Source organism: Melopsittacus undulatus, chromosome 4 (assembly GCF_012275295.1).
Source record: "Melopsittacus undulatus isolate bMelUnd1 chromosome 4, bMelUnd1.mat.Z, whole genome shotgun sequence".
Classification (NCBI taxonomy): Eukaryota; Metazoa; Chordata; class Aves; order Psittaciformes; family Psittaculidae; genus Melopsittacus; species Melopsittacus undulatus.
Window position 1 is genome coordinate 95,636,781 of NC_047530.1, and position 22,242 is coordinate 95,659,022.

The 22,242-nt window shown below is 38.7% G+C and overlaps 2 protein-coding genes across 9 annotated transcripts in view; one reads left to right on the forward strand and one right to left on the reverse strand.

Annotated features, from left to right (window-relative positions):
- The first annotated feature begins 1,898 nt into the window (after window positions 1–1,898).
- On the forward strand, window positions 1,899–12,624 carry LOC101881852 (zinc finger protein 518A). 2 transcript variants are annotated; one of them, XM_005144061.3, is made up of 3 exons: window positions 1,899–2,036; window positions 4,025–4,140; window positions 6,562–12,624. In XM_005144061.3, exon 3 carries the CDS (start codon window positions 6,680–6,682, stop codon window positions 11,321–11,323), a length of 4,644 nt encoding a protein of 1,547 aa, XP_005144118.2. In that variant the 5' UTR covers window positions 1,899–2,036; window positions 4,025–4,140; window positions 6,562–6,679; the 3' UTR covers window positions 11,324–12,624. The 2 variants fall into 2 exon arrangements, with proteins under 2 accessions (XP_005144118.2, XP_030900506.2); XM_031044646.2 differs by lacking the exon at window positions 1,899–2,036 and adding an exon at window positions 2,676–2,807.
- A 3,159-nt stretch (window positions 12,625–15,783) lies between these two features.
- LOC106023338 (B cell linker) overlaps window positions 15,784–22,242 on the reverse strand; it is a 102,004-nt gene continuing 95,545 nt past the window's right edge. For all 7 annotated transcript variants that reach the window (XM_034061947.1, XM_034061948.1, XM_034061946.1 and 4 more), the window contains 3 exons: window positions 18,894–18,977; window positions 17,711–17,866; window positions 15,784–16,494 (listed from right to left, as the gene is read on the reverse strand). In XM_034061947.1, the coding sequence (XP_033917838.1) occupies window positions 16,375–16,494; window positions 17,711–17,866; window positions 18,894–18,977 (360 nt within the window). In that variant the 3' untranslated portion in view covers window positions 15,784–16,374. The remainder of the gene's footprint in view (window positions 16,495–17,710; window positions 17,867–18,893; window positions 18,978–22,242) is intronic.

Here is a 22,242-nt window from a genome sequence, read left to right on the forward strand (position 1 = left end):
ACTTACAACCCTATTCTTCAATCCAAAACAATAGTGTTTTGGAGAACCTGAAAACTAACTACAACTGAAAAATAAAAAAAAAAAAAAAGAGAAATTTCATATCTGGCTGCAGCCCTGAAGTCAGTAAAGATAACAGAAAGTAGGTAGCCATGAAAATCTTCAGTCTGACAAGCAGCTATAGTATCAGATTTGTGTTAGAATGCTGGTGTTTCTAACCTGAAATTAAAATCTACATCATATTGTCACCTATTCATTCCAACAAATTTGTGTATAAAGATAGAAACAAAGCTGTCATATGGAAATGTATGTAAGCTGTGTCGTATTTTAGAAGATTTAAAGGTACTTGTACGGTCCCAGTGCTCATTATATCGTATTATTCTGTGCATCTGACATAGCAAACAATGACAGGACTTCCCATTACATATGTCATTAGTGCTAGATTGTTATAATCTGGTAGTGCAATTAAGTCTTGGAATTTTCTCCAAATCAGTATGTATGTACAATCTCCACTTCTGACATTTAGAAAAAACATAATGAATTTGAAGCCAGGAGAATCTGAAGATTTGCGTGCAAACCAGTACATTTCTCTGCTTGCATTTGGCACAGATATTTTCATTTGGGTGTAGCAAAACTATCGATGATATAATTCTTTTCTTGAAGGTATTATTTACAGCCAAAAAACCCATCCCAAAATGACTTCTATTAAATCTCTTTTACAGTGCAGGACACAAGAGAAATAAGAGATGTCAGTTTGAGCAAGGAATTAAAAATATGCTTGTGTTTAATGGATCCCTATGACAAGCGCACACACTCTCAAGAGAGCAACAGTTCTCAGTTGGTGTCACTTTGTGTAAAAAGTCTGGCTTTTAAACTTTGTTGCAACTTTTAGATGTAACAAGGTTTCTGGAAAAAAAGTATCTGAATCAGTTAAATTGCTCCTGAGTTAGTTTAAGCTTTTTCCTTTGGAAACCTAAATCTTTCTACTCTTTGCCTTTGATTATTGAATGCTATTTTGTAAGTGGAGAGAGGCTTTCCTTTTCAATGATCTCTTCATTCACAGTTCCTCTTTACACCCTATCTCTGTTATGGAGGTTTGTCCCTTATTTTTGGCCACGCACGGTACATTTGTATTTTCTACATCTCATATGCCTTTATACTCTTTGGCAATCTCACTTTCGGTGATCTTCCACGTGCATTGAAACTTGGCACAAATGTGAAGAGTACACTACTACTAACAAGGCTAGTTTTCCCTCCTCTAAGTAGCAATGATACTTGATACTTTAACAATGCAAGCATTTGGTTTGTAGTGATTTTCAGCTCTTGTTTTGAGCGTGTGAAAACACATGAACCAATGTAATCCATGTGAAATGTTCTAAAATGCTTTAACTGCTGCCATCTTCCACAGATAGCCCGGTATGTTGCGCCTATGCAGGTCATCAGTTTCAGGACCACAAACCCCGAGGCGAGGACCTATGTTCTGTGGTGGGTCATCGGCTCCCCCTGACAGCGCCATCAATGGCCATTGGATCACACGCACCGGGGGGCGGTGGAAGCACAAACCCATTGAAAGGTATCGATGGCGGATGCGGCGACGCTGTACCTATGGCTCTGCCATGTGGCCCCGGCTCGGCGGCAGGATCTTCTCCTGGCAATAGGCCTTAGCCAGCGCCAGGCCGCAGCAGCCCCGGGGAAGGGGTGCGAGAGGCCTCGGCCAGCCGTCGTGCCCTCCTCCCACCCGTAGCCCCGCGATCACATCCAAGTGGCGGAAGGAAGACGAGGATAAAAAAGACCGAGGCGGCAGCGGAGTCTTCCGCGTACCGCTGCCTCGCCTACCCCTGAGCTGGGCTGGTCCCGCCCTCCCCCCATTCCACGCACTCCCCTGCCCTGGACCTCGTCGGCCTCCGTCCGTCTCCCCAGGTGAACGCATATCCCTCCGCTGCGGCCGCCCCTGCCGCTGGGTTCGTAGCCTCACAGTCCCCGGATGGAAGCTGTTATGGCCGCCAACAGCGACTCGACGGCTTATGGCGAAGGGCGAGGTAACTCTGCCAAGCGGCGCCGCCTGGGGAGGGGGGATCTCCGCGGCGTGCGGGAGCGGGGAGTCCGGCGCGAGCTGCGGCCGAGAGGAGCGGCAAGAAGAGCCACCCGCGGCGGGGCAGGCTCCCCGTGGTAGGGCTGAGCTGTTAAGTAGTCCGTGACCTCCGCTTCACAAGTTTGTGGGGTGGCTGGCTCCGGCGGGGCGGCGGTTGGAAACGGTGGGCAGCGCCCGGGCGCGGCGTGGAGTGGGTAACAGTGCCTCGTGTCCAACTCCGAGCTGCCTGTGGTGTTGTATTCCTCCGCCGGGCTACGCACAGACGGGCGAGGTGTCGCGGCACCCCCGGGGCCCTGTGGGCGCCCCGCGGCTGCCGCTTGGGGGCAGCGGCAGCGCTGCCCGAGGAGCCGGGTGCGTTCTGCGAAGGAGCTGGGGAGGGCAGGCTCCTGGCTCGCCCCCACCCTAAATTTTAGGGGGTGCCTGGTGCTGCCGACGAGGTCTGCTGGAGCCCGCGACACCGCCCTGAGGCGGTGCCCGCCCCGGGGGCTCCCCCGCCGTTTCGGCGTCACCGGCCGGTTCGCCTTTTGTCCTTGCTCTTCCCTGTGTCCGCATCCCGGGGGACGGGGGCACAGCTCGCTCTGTGGTCCGGCCCCTCGGCAAGCCCCGGCAGCGCCTGTGGGACGCTTCTCGTTAGCGGCGGAGCCGGGAGCCCCCTTTGGGTAGCCGGCCAGCGCGGTCGGCATCGCAGGTGTGGGCTGAGGAGGCGGCTGTCTGTTAGGTAGGTTGTAGCAGTGGCCGTGGGCTACTGGAGCCTTGAGCTGCCGTTCTTGTAAACGGCAAGTTGTCTGTGTGGCATGGGTGCTTGTGTTAGCTTTGAGAGGGATTTGGCACTTTGTTTTTACTTTATGTTTTATTTTAACAAAAGCAGCGTTTTGCTGCGTCAGATAGGTTCTATCTGAGCGCCAGAAGCACCGGCTCTGTTGGTTTCTGATAATCGAGTTCTGTAAGTTCCTGCATGTGTCCGTGGCTTTTTACAGATGCAAACCTCTCTAGATTTGCAGACACGTAGGATGGGATGAGCACGGATAATAATTTGGCATAGTTTGGTTTGGCTTGTTTGGGTTGGTTTCTTTGCCTTTTTTTTTTTAGTAAAAAATAAATGTAGACAATTTTAGTAGAAATCTCTAAAATGCTGCCTGCCTGGGCATGTCTATGGAATTAATTTTTTTTGTTTGTTTGTTTTTGGATTTTTTCGCCTGTTCTAAGTGGAAAAAAAAGGACATAAAAGTTAACTAACTTAAGAGTGTCTTACTCCTATCTATCATTTCTCACTAAAGTATATAGCAAAAACTTTGTCCTCCATGTGGACTTTTTTAAAACATAGTGGACATACTGGAGCATTTTTTGGGGGAAGAAAATTAAGGCTTAGAGCCTCAAGTGGTTACTTATGCTTGTGCTTAGTGTTTTGGTCTGTCTTTTGTGTTTTTTTTTTTTTTGGGGGGGGTTGTTAGGGTTTTTTTTGAGTGTTCACTGTGGTGCATGCTTGTGTATTTCCAGGGTTTGTATTCACTGTGTCTGCTTTATAATCTACTTACTCGTTTCAAATATTTATTTTAATGTAATATTCCATCTCCCAAATTTCTGCAGAACTATAGAAGTTATTACAGTTTTTATTTAAGTGTTACTTTGAGTCCAAGTACCATTTTGAGGTACCAGTTACTACTTTCTGCCTGGGTTTTAAGTTATCATATGTTTATGCTTACCAGTTATGAATGCCTGAGATGTAGTGACAAAGCTTAGGTTAAAATAAGAGTGTTCCAGTGATTTTTAATCCTACCCATTAATTTAGAGTCTGTATTATTTTTGGTGGAGCCCTTTGGGAGAGAACATTGCATGTATTTACAGTTTTTCTGTCTTCAATGTATTAAAAATGTGCATACTATAAAAATGCAAAGGATTTATATTTTTCAGTTTATTATTTCCTTTTGTTTCCAGAACTTTTTTCAATATTTCTCCCGACTGTGGCCTTTTCTGAGCCTTACATATTTACCTCTTCTGTGTATGTGGAAAAGCGTTAAAAAGGCTGAAGAATTGAAGTCTTTTCTTTATGTGTAAGTGTGGTTTCTTCTTTGATAATGTACATTTAAAAATCCTTATGATTTTTTTTTTTTTGCTAGTTGTTTGTTTCTAGTAACTATTTTAATTTATTGTGCTGCAGGTGCTTGTTGATAGTTGCAAGCTACCCAATAATAACAGATAGAAATTGTAAATTGTGTGGTTAATTAGTTAAAGGAGATCTCTAATCAGATTTGAATGCACCCAACTGAGACTCTTTGCCAAACATAAATGTTTTAGTGAAATGTTGCCCAGTTGGACCACATTGACCTCATGTTAAAAGTCTGAGGCTTGTTCACACTAACACTTGATCCACTTCTGTTTTTCATAGTGTTAACTGCATGCATATTTTAGATTTCGGTATTTAACATTATGACATTTTAACCTGAATGATAGGCAGCTACCATCAATTCTGTGATGTATTGCATCATGCAACCTGTAATATTCATGCATTGTGTCTGTATTAAAGAAGTTCTTCAAGCAAAGAAGTTCTAGTTACTTATTCTTTTATGTGGGGTTCAGCTTGCTCCTGGTCAAATGAGAGATTTGCTATTGACAAGAGAAAGTATTGCAATATAGTACTCTTGGTGAAAATGGAATGTAACATAGAGTTGTGCCCTTCTGAAGTGTTTTAGTTTGGAAAGATTCCCAAGGACTGTGTGCGTTTATGTGTCTGTGGTTTGTGGTGGTGTTGGTTTGTTTTGATTGCTTAGTTTTCTGGGGCCACAGTTGAATGTCAGATGTCTTGCATGTCTCATAGCTGGAGCATACAGTTCATAGAATCATCACAGAATCATAGAATACTAGATTGAAAGGGACCTTAGGAATCATGTGGTCCAGGCTTTCTTGGCAAAGCATGATACAAAATAGATGGCCCAGCAATCTGTCCAGCTGAATCCAGTGCTGGGGAGTCCACCGTTTTGCTGGAGAAGTTAACTGAATTTATTTGATATTGGAGTCTGTATAAAATGTCAAAGTCTGTTTTGACTTGTGCAGAAATGCCAATGTGTTTTCCAAAGGAATGCAGTAAAGCATAAAAGGAACATGCTTTTCTTGCTTTGTGACACATGAACAAGGCCTTTTCAGTTGCCATTGTCTGGTATTTACATGTCTAATGGTAGATACCTTTCTTCTCACAGGACTGTGTGAAAATATTTGGAAGACTTTAGTGGTGATACTTATGATAGCCTGGAGCTCTAGAAGCAGCTCTTGCACCTCATCACAATGAGGGAGAGGATGCGATAATTTTTTTTAGTTTGAATGTGAATAGGATGATCTAATGAGTTCCAAGTCTGTGTTGCTTCAGGCTGGGCAGGAGAATAGTGGACAGAGAGCTGCAGATCAGATTTCAGCTCATACTTTTCTAACTTGCTAGTAAAATGACACTGATTTTTACTATGGAAAAACTTTTTAGTGTTAAGAGTTGCATAGTAGTGTAGAAAGAGTTCTTCCTTTTCAGTGTCACTTTTCAAAACCCAAGTTATTTTCACTACTATTCCATTTCTGTCAATTTTATGTTGACAGGTGGGAGTGTTGTTTAAGCATAGGCTTCAGCTGCTATAAATTATTAGTGTAGCCTGTTACGGAAACACTGACATTAAGTCTGTAGCAAGACAATAATACTGACCATATTTACTTGAGCCTCTTAATCCATAGAGAGGTACTGTTGTCAGCCATGAACTTGTTCTGAAAAGATTAACCTATAACCAGGAACATATGGTGAGAAACCAGAGTTAACTTGTATCTGGTTGCTACCTCAAACTTGTGTGATACTAAAGGTAGGCATGTGGAAAATTCACTGTAGAAGAGTGTGGTGGGTTTTCCAGTGTCTGTAAAGATAATGTTGCATTAGTGAAGTAGATATTTTGTCAGATTTTTTTTTTCTTTTTAAGCACAATAAAATAGCAAACATGAGTAATAAAAATTTCAACTCCTGCTGAATTTGGCTTGTTTTTAGTATTTCATCTAGGTTCAGTTAGTGGTCCATGTCACAGAGGAGGTACAGCATTTATGTTTGCTTGAGATCCTGAAAAAGTAATAAATGCTAGTTTAATTTTTAAAAAGCAGCCTTTGTGATTTCTTAAGCTTACAGGCTGCCCTGGTGTGGAAGAAACCCCAAATTTGATGACCTACAATTTCAATGTTTTAATCTTTCAGTAGATGTTGTTCTTTCAAGCTTGTTTTTTCAAGATTTATGTATATTTTGTGGACACTTTCCAAGCAACAAACCAATAAACAACCCTTCCCCAAACACAAAGGTTACAGTGTAATGTCTCTTTTTTGCCTCATCCTTGTTTATCTCAAATGCTATTGTAAAAATCAACAACTTCCAAGATTGACATATATTTGCTAATGAATTATAATGGGCATTCTAATTGCATTAATTTTAAAACTAATACTTTGTTTTCTAATTTCAGGAGAATGAAATGGGGAAGTTCTAGAACCTTGAGAATAAATCTGCACAGTAGTCTTTTCTGCTGCAGGAACTAAGTCTAATCTCAAGAAATCCTTTAAAGAAAAGGAAAACCTAAAATCATGCCATCTGAAAAGGAACAGTTTTTTTGTGATAAAAAGCAAATTATTTTGTTAAAACCTAATGCTGTGAAGAATTTTTCTACAGATACTACTTTGGGAAAAACAGATCCTTTGAAAAAAAAGGATCATTTGGTGAATGATCCTTTAAGTATGGTAACTCAACCAGCAATTTTAGATGTCAATGTTGCTTATGAACTAAAAAACGTGAAAATTGATTTACCCAAGGTGAACATTCCAAATGAAGTATTACTGAAACATGAAGTTGATAGATTTAGAAGACTCTTTCTGTGTAAACAGCAAACTGCAAGAAAGTCCCTAAGTCTAGAGAAAATAAACGGAAGCAATCCCAATTGTTCAGAGGGAAACCACTTGCAAAATAAACCCGAAGTGCCATTTGAAGAAGGATTGAAAACTGCAGCAAAAATACTGAATTTCACTTGTACGAAGTGCAAGGATAACATCAGATACAGCCCAAATGATCTGCAGAAACATTTTCAGCTGTTACACTATGGCGAGTTGCCTTTGTATCCTTGTGAGATGTGTAACTTCTCAGCCAATGACTTCCAGTCATTTAAACAGCATAGGCGCACCCATCGTAGCACTTTAGTAAAATGTGAGCTCTGTAATGATGAGCGTATTTACACTTTGTTGGATTTGACAAAACACTTCACATCAAAGCATTGTGCAAATGGTCACTTTCAATGTGAAAAGTGTGGGTTTTGTACCCGGGATGTGGGCACATTTGTTCAGCACATTCATAGACATAATGAGATTCCATATAAATGTGGAGAATGTCATCACATAAGCTTTACAAAAGAGGAGTTCCAGGAACATCATCTTGTTCATACCAGAAAGTTTCCTTTTGGTTGTCAGTATTGCAGTTACAGAACACCTCGGAAAGATTATCTTTTCAAACACGTCATAGCTTTGCACAGAGACCAGTTATATGCAAAAGAAAAACTGGAAAAGGAGAAATGTGAAAAAAGAATAGTGAAGACTTCAGAAGGACTGAAGCTTGTATTAAGAAGGTATAAAATGGGAGCATCAAAAAAACCACTCTGGAGACGGAAAGAAACAAACAGTGAAAGTGACAAAATTGGAGAAAACAATGCACAAGAGATAACAAGTGTGAATAAAATTCAAACAAAAGATGATGAGCTGAACCAATGTATGAGAAGTGTGGGAACAAATGAACAAAAAGATCAAATGATGTATACAGGAAAGCATAATTTCACAGGTGGAATGCTCTCTGCTACGACTGCACAATACAATAAAGCAGATGATGGAACAAGTTACGGCCTGGGATTATTGAAAAATGCTGTTCATGGGCCAACAGTATTGATGGTAAAAAACAATAAAATATCTGTTCCAGCAAATTACAGTGCTAAATTTATGGGATTTAAAATGGTAGATGGAAAACAACATATTGTTATAAAGTTGTTACCTACGAGTAAGCAAAATGTACATTTGTTGAGTCAGAAAGCTGATCCTGTTAAAGATGGATCTACAACTCCGTTGCTGCAGACTGCTGATCCCTGTGGCTTGTCTTCAGGTCTTGTACCACATTTAACTGATCAGTCAACCTTAAAAAACAATTCTCTTCACCCAGTAACTCCCCCTCCATTTTCTTGTTCTGCTTCTCATTCAGAAAAAATTAAAGTGGGAAAACAAAGTAACTCCTTATTGTATGATAGGAGTGTTTCTCAAGCTGTAGCACCTTCTAATGTAGCTGTAGGAAAAAGTATGAATTATTTGCCAGTGAAGCTGGGCTCAACTGTACCTCCATGTGGTGAGGTGACAAAAATTGGAACTCGAAGTAATATCTCATGGGGAAGCTGTAGTCCTCCAAATCACCCTCAGGTATTGCCACCCACTATTACAAATATGCTTCACTATGACCCTATGAAAATGCCCTTCTTTCCTAAACTGAAAATACAAAATGGTGGCCTGAATAACAGTAATGGAACTAACAATCTCTATTATTCAAATTCAGTGGATTCTTCTAATGAAAGGTTGCTGTCTTTTCACAACTATTCCAAAATGGACACTTCAGATGATCCATGTAGCATTTGGATGTCAGCAGAAGACAGGTACAAAGAATTTATATATAGCAAAACGCTTCCTTTTCAGAAGAGTAGAAGTAAATCTGCATCTTCAGAGTCAGTGAAAGTCTTAAAACCAGAGAAAGCTGTATCAATCCAATCAAATATTAATAAAACTTATGGACACATAAACATTAAGAATAACTCTGTGTCTTCTAAAAGCCAGTCTAAATGTGTTGTTGACAGTGAGTGTTTTATGGAGAACGACCATAATGGCCAGCAATATTTGGATGCCAACAACTGTCAAGGCTTTGAGAACATAGCTGAAAAATTCCAAGAAAATGCCTCTGATTGTGTTAACTCGGTCTTAATGCCTAAAATCACATCTGTTTTCTCATTGCAGAGTGAACAGGCAGCTAATTATTTATCACCTGAAATAAAACAGTTACTTCAAGATGTGTTAAGAGTGAAAGCAACTACTCAGCAAGAATCCCACAGCAAATCAAATAACTGCATAAAACTTCATTCTGACAAGCTGCTTTCTGGTCATGAGACTGGGAATAAAACCTTTACACATTTAAAAAGCTCTGCAACTTCATGTGTTTTTCAGAGGCCTCCTTCTGATGTAGACTTACATTTATATAAGAGAGAGTTGAACACAAGATGTAGCACAAATGAAGGTACACATTGTGAGAGAGAAAAACAGACATCCAGAACATCATATGCTTCACAGGGAAGAGATAAATTATCCGGAACTCCAGGTGCTGGTACACTGCTAAAGACTCCTACAGATACAATTGTAACACAGCAATTAGGAAAAGATAAAATACTGTCTACAATCCCAGATCCTCACAGTTTGTCACCAGTTCTTCAGGAACAGAAGAAACCCCTTTTAGTTCAGTCCCCTTCATCAAGATTTTTTGTTCCTTTGCATCTTGCTAACCAGCCTGGACTACGGGTTGTTTCAGGAAAATCTCTTCCATCAACCAGTTCATCAGATGGGCATGTGACTAAAGGTGTTCCCACATCTTTTGTTTTAAATAAGGGACCTGGAATGTTTTTTACTTTTAGCAGGGCAATTAGAACGGTTGCAAATGTACCTAGTGATAGTTCTCAGGTTTTAGGGAGAGTTGCATCTGGAGAATATGGTAAAATGACCATGCCAGGTTCAAAAGTGGAGGGGAAAAATGACAGTTTCAGAAGCATGAGAAGCTCCTGTAATGGGAGGGCGTGTAGCACAGCAAATGACTCATTGAGTAGCATGCCATTCAAAGAACCTCTTGTAATTGCAGACTCATCGGAGTCGACTGTGAGAGGAATTTCTTCTGCGAAGGTGTTACCAGAGCATCAGGATGCTGTCAGCTGTTCCTTGGAGTCAGTAAACCAACAGGAAATTAAACAGAAACAACATGTTTATGCACTTTTGCCTGATGTACAGCAGGCAGTTCTGAAGTGTATGACGCCAAACAAGCCTGTAGTTCATAGTGTTTTTCAGGACAATGCTCATTATCAAAATTGTCAACCAAAGAAAACTGGAGCCATGCAACAAAAGCTTTTTCTGAAAATTAAGACTTCAGATACACTGGCTGGTACAACTCAGTCAGTTAGCAACTCAGTGCCCTCACTGCCGTTGGATAACTTGCAGTCCCTTACTCCTGCACTAGCACAGAAACAAACTAATCTTACTTCTAATGATGCCTTAATCTTACCAGGTAGGTTAAAGCCAGCAGATGCCTATTTGGCAAGCTGTAATCCAGCATGTTGTGTACCTCCTGTAGAACCTGTTTATTCTACGAAGTCTGCAGGGACATGGTTGCAAAATGGTTCTATTGAGAGTACTGCTAACAACAGGAATAACTTTGTTAGTCAGAAGTCCACATGGAGCACCCGAAACAGAACTGCAAAAGTAAAACCTCATTTAAAACAAACTGGGTCTAAAAGTTCCAGAACTGTGGGTGTACAAAGGCAAAAGAATTTCAAACGAAAAAGTAAGGATAATTGCCCTGAACCTCCAAGAAAGAAAATAATGTTGCACAGAAAGTGTAAAGAAAAGAATCAGGCGGAAGTTATTAGTGAATCAGGTGTCCCTTACAAACTGAGGGCATCAAAAGAAACCGTGAGGACTTTGAAATTACTTCCTTTTAACTCTAAACAGCTTGTAAAATGCCCCCGGAGAAATCAACCAGTTGTTGTGCTTAACCATCCTGATGCAGATGTTCCTGAAGTTGTAAATGTAATGAAAACTATTGCTAAATTTAAGGGACATGTTCTTAAGGTTTCATTGTCAAAAAGAACTATTGAAGCGCTTTTGCAGCCAGCTTTCTGCAATCCTTTGGACAGAACTACTGATGATCTTTCTCAAAAGAGGCACAGGACAATAAAACCTATTAGCCCTGTAAAAGAGAGGTTTGTCTTAAAATTGACACTGAAAAAGACTAGCAAAAACAATTACCAGATTGTAAAAACTACCTCTGATAATACCTTGAAAGCTAAGTTTAGCTGCTGGTTTTGTGGTAGAATATTTGACAATCAGGATAATTGGGTAGGACATGGACAGAGGCATTTGATGGAGGCAACTCGAGACTGGAATTCATTAATGTGATGATGACCAGTGAAGAAAATAAAATCTAAGTATCATACATTACAGATTTTTTAAAAGAGAATCAACTGAACTAGGATACATAAGTGATTTTGTTTTGTATTTCAGTATTGTAACTGAAGTTTAGAAAAGATGCAGAGTGCTTGTGTTTTAAAAGGAAGAGTAGATTCTCTGTTGCCATCAAGCTTGTAGACAAATCAAGGAGATTTGTGGTTTAGGTAACTTGTAACTAACTGCAAATACAATTCCATAAAAATATATTATTTTTTGTTACTACTATCATGTCCTATATTTTTATTCTATAGAATGAGTTTTCAGGGCTTTTATTCTGTATATATTTAAAAAAACCTAAACATGTAAATATTTTTATACCTTTCAGTTATTTCTTATAATTCTTGCACAGAAATTGCCTCTCCCCCCAGTTTTTCAGTTCTGTGCATGCACTACTAAAACCAATTTTTAAAACCTTTTAAACTACACACAGCTGTTATCCTGGGATTTTTGTTATTTTCACTTGTTAACTTTGGATTTTGCTTTTCAGGGATTGAACACTATTGTTAGCAAGTGCCTAAAAGATGTGAAGCAGTTTACATTATGTCAGTTGTGTAACCATAGTTCTATATAGGGCCATTTCCCTATTAATTTCATTTAAATAAAGCCATATGTGAATGCTTTAAGCTATGCACATGACACTTGTACTGTTTCTGTGCAGTTTGTCTACTCTCTTAGTGAAGTATTTTTCATATAAATTAATAAAATGTTATGATTGTGGTAATATGGTGAGCCTGAGAATGGAATCAGTTGAAAAGATACAGTATATATATTCATAATGTATATGGTGTTTAAGAATGGTGAACATTCCTAATCTGTATTGACTCTGTTACTATTAAATTTGTTATAACTTGTGTTTACAGATAATGACTGTGAGCATTTATAGAAAATACTTTTGTACCTTGTCTGCCACAAACTATAGGAAGGCCAGGATATGGTAAAGTGCAAAGCACCATTTTAGACCTGTAACTGCATTGCAGTTTTCTTCTAGCTGGTTGTAATTTTTTCCCATAACAACAAAAGAGTATTTTCTACTATTTAAATCTCTGAGGTTTAGGTTGTGTGCAAGCCTAGGGGTAGTTCCCTGTGACTGTTTCTACAAGGTGAAAGTGAAGATTGACTTGCTACCAGTGAAACAATTGGAAGTCTTCCATGGATGTCACAGGGTGTCACCAATAACAGAATTTGACTTATGTTACATTTTAAAGGGTGTTACAATGAAAATGATTAAAAAAAAATCTTCAGTATCTTCAGTACCTACCTATGTTTTTCTTTCTTGATGTGTCAGTTGGCAAGAAGATGCACACTATCTTTGTAGCTGGTGAGTTATGCATGGGAGCCAGCTGAAGTACCTGAGACAATTAAGGCAGCATAGTTTGGGTGAATTAATATACAGTTGGTGTGTGTGCTGTATCAAAATCAGATTATTTTGTGCTGTACAATGGGCTTGAGATCTAACATTACTTTGGCTAGGAGTTTTGAAGAAGACTGTAGTGGTGAAGAAGTCTGTTGGAATGAAACAGCAATAGGAAAGCACAAAAATGTTTTAAGCTTTTTGACTAAAGGGATCTATTTGTTGCCTCATCTTGCTCTCTAAATCATGAAATTATTGTGGACATTGCCATTGTCTTTTTTGGCATAAATAGCTGTGAAGTTTGTTGATAAAAACTACTTGATGAAACTACAGCAAAGATGACCAATTTTTGTTGAGTTTACTTAGCAGTGAGGTGGAAGTTCTGTGTAGGACTAGGGGCTTTCTCTGTATTGGTGAATCATGAGAGTGACAGCTGTCACTGGATTTTTTTTCCCCTCCAGCTTGTTTTCCAATGAATTGGGTAACCTTAAACAATACTGTGAAAATGAACATTTTAAAGCTAGGAAATTTTGAAATAAGGTTGCTTTACGTAATCTTAATTCATTGTCGTGTGTCACTTTTCTGTGACCATCCATGTCATTCAGGGCAGAGAATTGTTGTTTCTTCCTGACCAGTGACTGAATATTTTGTTTCCCCACCCTTCATTATGTCCTTGCATTATTTAGCACATAATGTTCAAACACTGTTCTGAATATATAATACCTTTTTTCTTATGAGTTTTTCCAGAATGCTTTGCTTGAGATCCTAAGTTTGGCACTTAATACAGATCAGCTTTCCAGGAATTTTAAGTGACACTTCAATGAAATTGAGATCACAATTAATGATCATCAGGAGAAAGTCTGGCTTAAGCAGTCTGACCAGCATTGCAGTGGGTGATACAGGGACAGTATACAGTTCTTCAGTGAAATGTTCAACTGCTTTAGCAATATGAGGCTACCTTTTCACAGGCTGACTCCTGCAATATTTGTTTGCATATTTCTCAGCATCTTTTATGAATGGGAAAGGTGTATCTTACAAAATACCATCCAACCCAGTCTTTCATTACACAGCTATTATTTATCCCTGAAGTATCAAGTGAACCAAGTGAAATACATAAAACCATATTGAAAAAGTCAATGATCATATGTTTAATGCTTGTATTATGATGGATATATTTGATGTGACAAATTAAGTTTGGACAGGTAACCTGATCTGAAGAGTGTTTTGAATACTTGACTTTGCAACTGTAACATTTTAAGATTGCTCGCAACATTGTGTGTATAGCAAGATAAGAAAACCTTAACTTGGTTATAGACCTTAACTTGGTTATCATATTTTGGGACATATGGAACTAGGTGCAAGTGGAGGGTCAAAAAGTGTTTGTGCAGTATTCATGTGTTTGTGTACAGGGGCCTTAAGGAGACCTGAAACCCAGTCCACTGTATATTCTTTGCAAGACACGTATTCATCAGTAAGTCATGGTTTCTCTTCCTGAGCAACTCCAGTGTTTTAACAAGAAACTTGTGTTCAATATTTATTCCAGAGCTGTTGTCATGAGACATGTTTTTTTACAACATTTCCTAAGAATCTCTGCCTGCTTCTGGTGGTTTAGATTGAAGGAGGAATGTAGTTTTGTAACTTGCATGTTTCTTTGAGAATGCAAGTTCTTACTCCTTTCACAGAGTAACATTGTCAGGAATGATGCACAGTATAAATACCTGATACTTTGTCTGTCGTCTGGAAGCCTATATGTACGCTTGAGTTTCACTTTTTCATGCTTTTTTTCCCCACAGCTTTAGAATGATGTTGATACTACACATTTAACTCTGAAAGCAATGCTTGAAGAATCTAGACACTTTTGTGAGGAGCAACATACAAAGGTTAACAAGAAACAGTTTTGTTAAGAAAGTTTAAATACCATGCAGTATGTCAGTGAATAAGGTGAGGACTCTACATGAATGCAAAAAAAAAAAAAAGCTAGATATTGAGTGGCTGCTTTTTCATGGGAGTATTCTTTTCCACTGTGAGTATTGCTCAGGTCAGTAACCTAAAATGATTAATGTAACTAAACAATATCAAGAGTACACGTAGAGAAGTAAATTTACCTTGCAGAGACCAAGAACTTGTGTTGATTTTGAGGCTTTGACTTGGCAATCTTGATGGTCTAAACATTAGTATTGAAGTGTAGTATAATACCAATTAATTCTAACTGAGCAATATACTAAACACAGCATTTATATAGTACTGTGAGCAGCCTGTCATAGGCAGGCTTGTGTGAAGTCTGTATACATCGTTTCTGACTTACCAGTGTCTCATTTGCTTCACATCTGGGGTATTACCCATGTTGTAGAGGGAAGAAACTGAGATGCAGCAAGGTAGGTAGCCATTTGCTGAACATTATTATCATATCAATAATCAGTTCTTTCTAGAAGACAGGGGCATTACATGTATAAGTAACTAATCAAAACCGCAAGGAAGCAGTGGCAGAATACAGCTACACCGTAGTTCTAAGTGACTGGCTGAGACTTCTCAAGGCTTGGCTCAATTTTGCCTTAAATGCCTTGCAGATAGTCTTAGAGAATACTGTCTCATCTGGAACAGAACAAAGCAGGTGTCATTGGAGTATCAATTTCTGCAAATGCCTTTAAGACAGATGAGTTTTCAGGTCCAGGGAAATCAAGCACCTCTAGAACTTACAAGTTTTTCATTGCTGCCATTTATATATTCAAATTTAATTTTCACCACTTTAACCTTTGTGGAATTTTGTTTACAGTAATACAATAAGTAAACCACTGTGATAGAACAGACTTGTGTGTCTGTAAACCCATTCTGCAAGAACTGGGTGGGTAGTTTGGTTTATCAGCTACAGGTCGCCAGCAGTATGCAATCTAAAGACAAAAGCTTTGAGAGCAATTAAGCTAAATATAAGTGCTAAAGCTGTAAAAAATTATAGTTTTCATAACAACAGAGCTTGCAAACGAGCACATATATATTAAAACAACAGTGGTAGTAAAGTAATGCTTCTTACTGCAAGAATGCTAAGAAATCTCAGTAATGCTTCTTACTGACTTTACAATATTTTATTTAGACATTTGAAAATACAAATATTAATGAAACAGATTAAAGCTGAGAAAAAGGACAGCACATGTCTATCAATCTAAAACATTCAGACAGCTTTATTGCCACTAATCACTTGAAGTACAGTCCTATTTTCAGTTTGTACACAGTGGTACATTAGGCTGAGTTACTCTTCTGGGGTTGTGCACTTTACAAAGACATTGCTGAAAGCAGTGATCTGTGGTAAATGCAATGAAGAGTAGATCACTGTGGATATTGTTGCTTTTAAAGTGAAAATGTCCTAGATGAAATCTATAAATAGCAGTCAAAGGACCAGGCTGTGGTATGCAGTTGTTCACAGATGAAAAACACAGATGAGAGCGTATCTGCTTTGGCTTCTTGTCTTAAATATGAGGGCTTTTCCGACAGAAGTGATGTGGGGTTGAGCTTTAGGAATGCCATCTCTTATTCAGTAGGTGATCTTAAAGAGTATTTCCATCATTTTTGATTTTCTTCTTTTAATACCGGATCCATATGTTTTGGGATGTTGAAGTAAATGATTTAAAGTCTTCATTTTAGCAGTTAAGTTTGATTAAGAAACTCTTACAATGTGTTTCAGTTTTGTACAGTCTTTTGTGTTGTTTTGGCTGTCAATTAGAACCAAGGAGGTGTGCTGATGATTCTCTACTATTTCAGCAACACTGTCAAAGCGCTGGATAGAGAAAACAAAAATTAATCAGTGCTGGCTTCTTTTAATGTTCTAATACTGACAGTGATCCCTGCATCACTTTTTGCTTCTCCCAACACTGAAGAGAGTGACTTACCAAGTGAGATGCTCTGCCTTTTAGTAAGAGCACTGATCCTGCTCTTACTAGTCCTGATTCTAATAATAAACAGATGAAATTTGGGCAATGGAAGATAACTAGCTATCTCTCATCTCATGCTCCTTTCCATTTGTGATTGCTACCTGCACAAACTGAAGCACAGAGGTTGTTACATGGCCTTTTAGTTTACCTTAATATATACCAGGCTGCAAACTGGCAGTTTGGAAGCTATTTCATCTGCTGTCCAGCTATCTCAGGGGGAAAGTGGTCTCCAGGAGTAATATGGTAAAGCCAACCATCAATGAGAACTTGTGTTAGTTATGCAGTTTTAATGTAAAGTAATATCCAGAATATGCTACATCTGTTGTTTTTGGTCTTTGGTCAAATACAAATTTTGGACTTCCTTTCTCTTTTTCTCTGGAGGTCATTTTTTGACCACTTGTTGAAGGCCAGATGAGCTATTATTAATTCTGTAACCTCAAAAGCATTGCATGGGAGACAGATAATTAGGCTAAGGCAAGCCTACTGTCCCATCCCTGAAAAGCCTACTCTGTGCAGTGATAACAGCTTTTTATTGGTATTTAGGTTCAAAGTTTCTGTTTTGCTGTATATGATAATAGCCAATCAGTGGTTTTTGCACTCTAGAACTTGAGTTCTAGAGTTTTTTCTTTATGTGAAAATGGTATTAGAAGTACTCATTTTATAGATTTTTTTGTTGTTGTTGTTTGGTTGGTTGGGTCTTTTTTGAGCATGGCTCTTTTTCCTTCATGACCAAGAAACTTGACTAGAATCTTAGGCAGAAGACTGTATAAGCAGCAGGAGAATTTATCTAACCACTGCAGCTCTAGTTCTGAAAACTTTTCAAAACAGTTTTATGAGTATGCTTTAAACATGACCTTATTACTCACAGTTCTTATTACTCACACTACGCAGGAGCTGATGTTACACTGGTTTCTCTAGCTGGATAGATCAGTCATTATATATGGTATATTTTATCTTGATATAAGAAGAATCCTCTTGGTCATAGTGTAATACAGTTAATCCTAGCTTATTAAAATTATATAACTGAAAACTGTTTGGAACCACCCTTCCCCATCATCTCACCTCTTCACCACTTTTTTCTCTGCCCAGTGCATATTGTCTTGTTGATTCAATAAATCTTATAGGGATGTTGTACACTCTTCTGTTGTAAAAAACCACCAGTGTGTATGGTTGCTGTGAATCCTGTCCGGAACTCTTTCTTATTAAAAAAGATCCATCCTAAAGAGAAAAGCAGAAAGTGTATTCAGCTATTTTTTTTTTCCCCAACAACTTCAGTTCATTTTTAGCTTAACATTTTCATGTCTATTAGTATTAAACCCTTCTCTCGCATCAAGAAAAACTGTACAGCAGATGAGAAAAAGAATGCATTCCTGCGGTCCAGGAGTAGCTTACAAAGGTGTCATTTAAGAGTTAGCTTTCCTGCTACCTGGTTTCTCTCAATCAGAGAAAGAATAAATGAAGATACAGTGGTAGCAGCCTGTTGGGGGTCTACAGATTACTAGGAAATTAAGTTACTTAGTGGCAATAGGTAGGCAAGAAAGCAGTGAGAGGTGAAGATACTGTTTCTCCAGATCTGTAAAATGCACTCCCATAAAGTCTACACCTACAGATGACACTTTAGCCCAGTACTTGCTAGCTAGCAGTAGCATACACTGGTGATAACCCCAATGCTCTGCCCCTTTATCCTGCTGTGTGGAGTTAGGCAGAAGTGGAAATGTACCTAATGCTAAGGATGCAACTCTGCATGTTGCTATTCCCTTCTGTGCCACTTGTTTTTGTACACAGAATAGTTGAAGCAACTCAAATTCTCCAAATACCTAAATGCATACTGTTGCTCTTTCAAAATACATAGCAGCATCAACCTTTCAAAATAGTAGCTGATTTTACATGAACCATTGGACAGTGGTGGAAATCATTTAAAAGTTGCAGGGCTTTGCCTTTGTTAATGGATGCATGTGAGCTGTCACATCTTCCTCAGCTTTCTAGTCTGTAACAGCTTTCTCTGCAGCTCACCAGTCCAGGTTACAATAATGCAACTTTATCTTGGGATGGAAACCATAGTTAGTTTGATCACAGTAATTTCATGCTTGACAGTATTTGCATGGCACAGTATTCTGACCTGTTCAGAATACAGCTGGTGTTCTTAGAATATTTCTGGTTGTCTTTTAATTTTTTTTTTATTTGAAATGGGGTTGTTATTGTTGTGGGTTTTTTTCCCCCCATAAAATACTATAAAGTGACCTACCTTGTTTGATCGGTACAGTGCATCTTCTGCAGTTTTCCTATCACATGTAGCAGCATACCATGCTTTACTATGAACACCAGCATCCTAGAAAGAGAGAAACAGTGCTTTACCTGTAAAAAATGATAATAAAGAATATGGCCTGTATGGGAGTTATTACAAAATAACGACAGCTATGAAAAACTCAAATGCAGAACACTTCAGAAAACACAGAATTCTTAGAAAATTTTTACTGAGAGCTCACTGGTTTTGTTGGACAGAAAACAAATCTAGGGTGTCAAAACAGTGGTAACAGATGTGTGATAGAAGGCTGATAACTTGACAGAAGAGAGAAAGATACTTTAAGGAGAGTAGCCAGATTCAACTGGAGGATAGTTTGGTATTTTTAAAGCAGGAAGCTGTGCTAGTATAATTTGAAGAGGGTATCCAGGAAATGTTGAGGAATAAATTGACCATTAACAATAAGTGCTGCTCAGCTTTGTGCTAGTCAATGAAACGTCTAGATTTGGTAGGCATCTAAGCTTCATGAATGAAGTTTCCTATATATTTAATTCTCTTTGTGAACATGATCATGATTGCTTCTATCTGGATAACATGGAGGTTGGGTTAAGTACATCTTTTGCTCTTTTTGTTGTTAAAGACAACTGGATAGAGTCCTACAAGACAGATGAATAATTAATTTATTTTCTCTATTAATACAGCAGTTCAGCTCTCAGTGCTTTTAACTGAGATGTGAGACACAGTTTCGTTTCCAGTATTCTGTTGGATTTGAGTCTGTATATATCCTTATGTTTGAAACAGTGCTCTTATCTAAAGGCATAAATTCATGTTTATTATGGAGAAGGAATATATCATTAATAGAATACAAAAGTGGGTTGTGTTTTATATTGTATCTCCTTGGTGCCTCATTTCTGCATGGTATCTCTGGTGAACACCTCACCAAGGTCATCCTTCTCTTCATGTCATTAAATGCTGGCAGTGTTCTGTATAGTAAATGAACTTAACCTGGTCTTCTAGTGGAAAACAGGACAAAGGGCTTTATGGATGGGGAAGTACATGGTAGATACAAGGTAGGAAGATTGGCACCCTAAAGATAGGTGGATTCTGTTTAAAAGATGAAAGATCTCGCAACACAGAAGTGCAAAGATAAAAAGCTGTGAGGAGGTGACAGCAGCTGGGAGCAAGTGGCAAGAGATGATAATTTGAGTAAGAAGTAGTGCTAGAAAATCGCAGGATTGAGCGGACATTAGGGAACAGGAGGGGAGTTTAGGGATAGGGAATGGGGGATTTTAGAGAAGTATGAAAGGAAAAGATACTCAAGGGAAGGACAGGATGAGTGATTAGAAACAGCATATAGAAATGAATACTTCTGGGTATTAACCTTCCTGGTCATTTGAACAGTTTTGCTCCAACTCTATAGTAACAAGCTTAATAATAAAATTCATTGGTCCTTTCCAATCCTAGCCATTCTGTGATTCTATGAGCTTTGTCACCTCTGTACAAAACAGATTAAAAATGAAGTTGTTCGTTTTGGTTGGTTTTCTAGCTGGCTTATCACTGCCAAAAAGGGAATGCCTTGGCTTCCCCTTGCGCTCACTTTGTTGCTCATCTGATCCTATGATAAGATAATTCACTTTAGTAATCTCACAGAAGAAAGAAATAATTATATCCTTTTTTTGTTTATCTTGTTTCGTGTTTGACTGCTAGGTTGTTTTTTTGTCAATTTAATGAGTTGGCTCAGCCCATTGCAGGATCACAGGAACACCAGAGAAGCCTATGACAGGGAAGGGAGTTTACAGTGAGGAAAGAGCAAAACCTTCATTTTGGGGGGCATTACACTAAATTCTTAAACTGGCTCAAGCCATAATATGTAAACTGTACTTCCAGAGTTCTTTCATGTGTTTCTCCAGTCACACTATTCATTGGAAAAAGGATGAGAACAGGTATGCAGAGTACTTGGCCACTATGGGAATGAGTCCAGTAAACCAATCCTTGTTCAACAGAACAAGGAATCAACAACCCCCAAACTTTTATTCTAGCATTATCTGTGGTTTATAATCTGGAAGTGGAGAGCTGCTGCCAGAGTTTGGATGGGAACCAAGCAAATAATGAACCTTATGGGGTATGAATCATGTCTGCAATCACCAATATTGTGCAAGAATCTGCAGCAAATGATCCCACTATATGCAATAGGTGGGAAAATGACACAGTGAATATATTTTCTTTCCTTAAAAAAAAAACAAAAAAACCACTATCATCAACACCAGCCCCTCACCCTCCCCAAAACAACCAACCAAATAAGGCCCCAAACAAACCAAAATGGCTGTTTTATTAAGCTCTGGTTTTGCCCATGGCTGTTACATAAAAGCTGCAAATGTAATTACTACAAGCTGTTTGTTTAGTGTCTGCTGGATTCTTTATTTGAAATTTTTATAATAAATATCCAGTATGACATACTGTTAATTTTTTTCCAGAACTTCAAGTCCTTTGTGTTCTTTATGTTGTATCATCTTTGTCATGTCAGGCTTTAGAACATTCAGTGTTATTGGCTTCGTATAATGGAGCCTTTGTTTTGCACTCAACAGAACTATTTTTACCTTGTTTGTGACTACTAGGCTTATAAGAATGGCTTCCTGCATTTTGTAGTCTCCATCCAAAATTTAAAATAGCACTGAAATGAAAATAACTTTGCATTTGTTTAAATTATTCAAAGCTTCATGTTACAATGAAACACAAAAAAGAATTGGTCGTAAAACTGACAGCATTAACTGTAATGAGGTCTGTTTAAAGGAACAGAAACAAGTAAGACTAAAAGATATAAAGGGAGGCAACACAGCATCCTCCAGGAGGGACAGCAGTGACTTTCTTCTCAGTTCTTAAATCTTTGCCGACACCCCAAACCACAATAAATAGGGAAATGTTCATAAAAGTGATTCTACCCTCTGCATCCTGCTGTGTTGGGCTAATGAGCGGAGCATCCCTGTTTCCTTCTACAAATTTCTGGAATTTCTTAGCATATCACATCAGTACAGGCTAATGCTAATAGCTGCAGATGGCTTCATTGTGTCTGCATGGTGCATATTATCTTTTTTTCAGGACACAGTGTGTACAGCTATAAGTTAGAAAAAAGGCAATTAAAAAACTCTCTACAGCCATCTATATCAAAGACTAGATTTCCTAGTTCAAATCATGTTGAGATATTATGAACTGGGGAGTTGAGAGGACCTGAAACTAAGAAGCTTTTCTGGCTTTTGTTTAAAGTGACTGGTAGAATGCCAAGGTTTGGTATAATGCTATCTACATCTTTTTCTACAGCTTGTTAAAGCTCCTGTGCTTTATGTTCTAAGCATTT

Coding starts and splice junctions, on each gene's coding strand:
- LOC101881852 (XM_005144061.3), top strand. CDS start 6,680: ATGCCATCTGAAAAGGAACAGTTTTTTTGTGATAAAAAGCAAATTATT.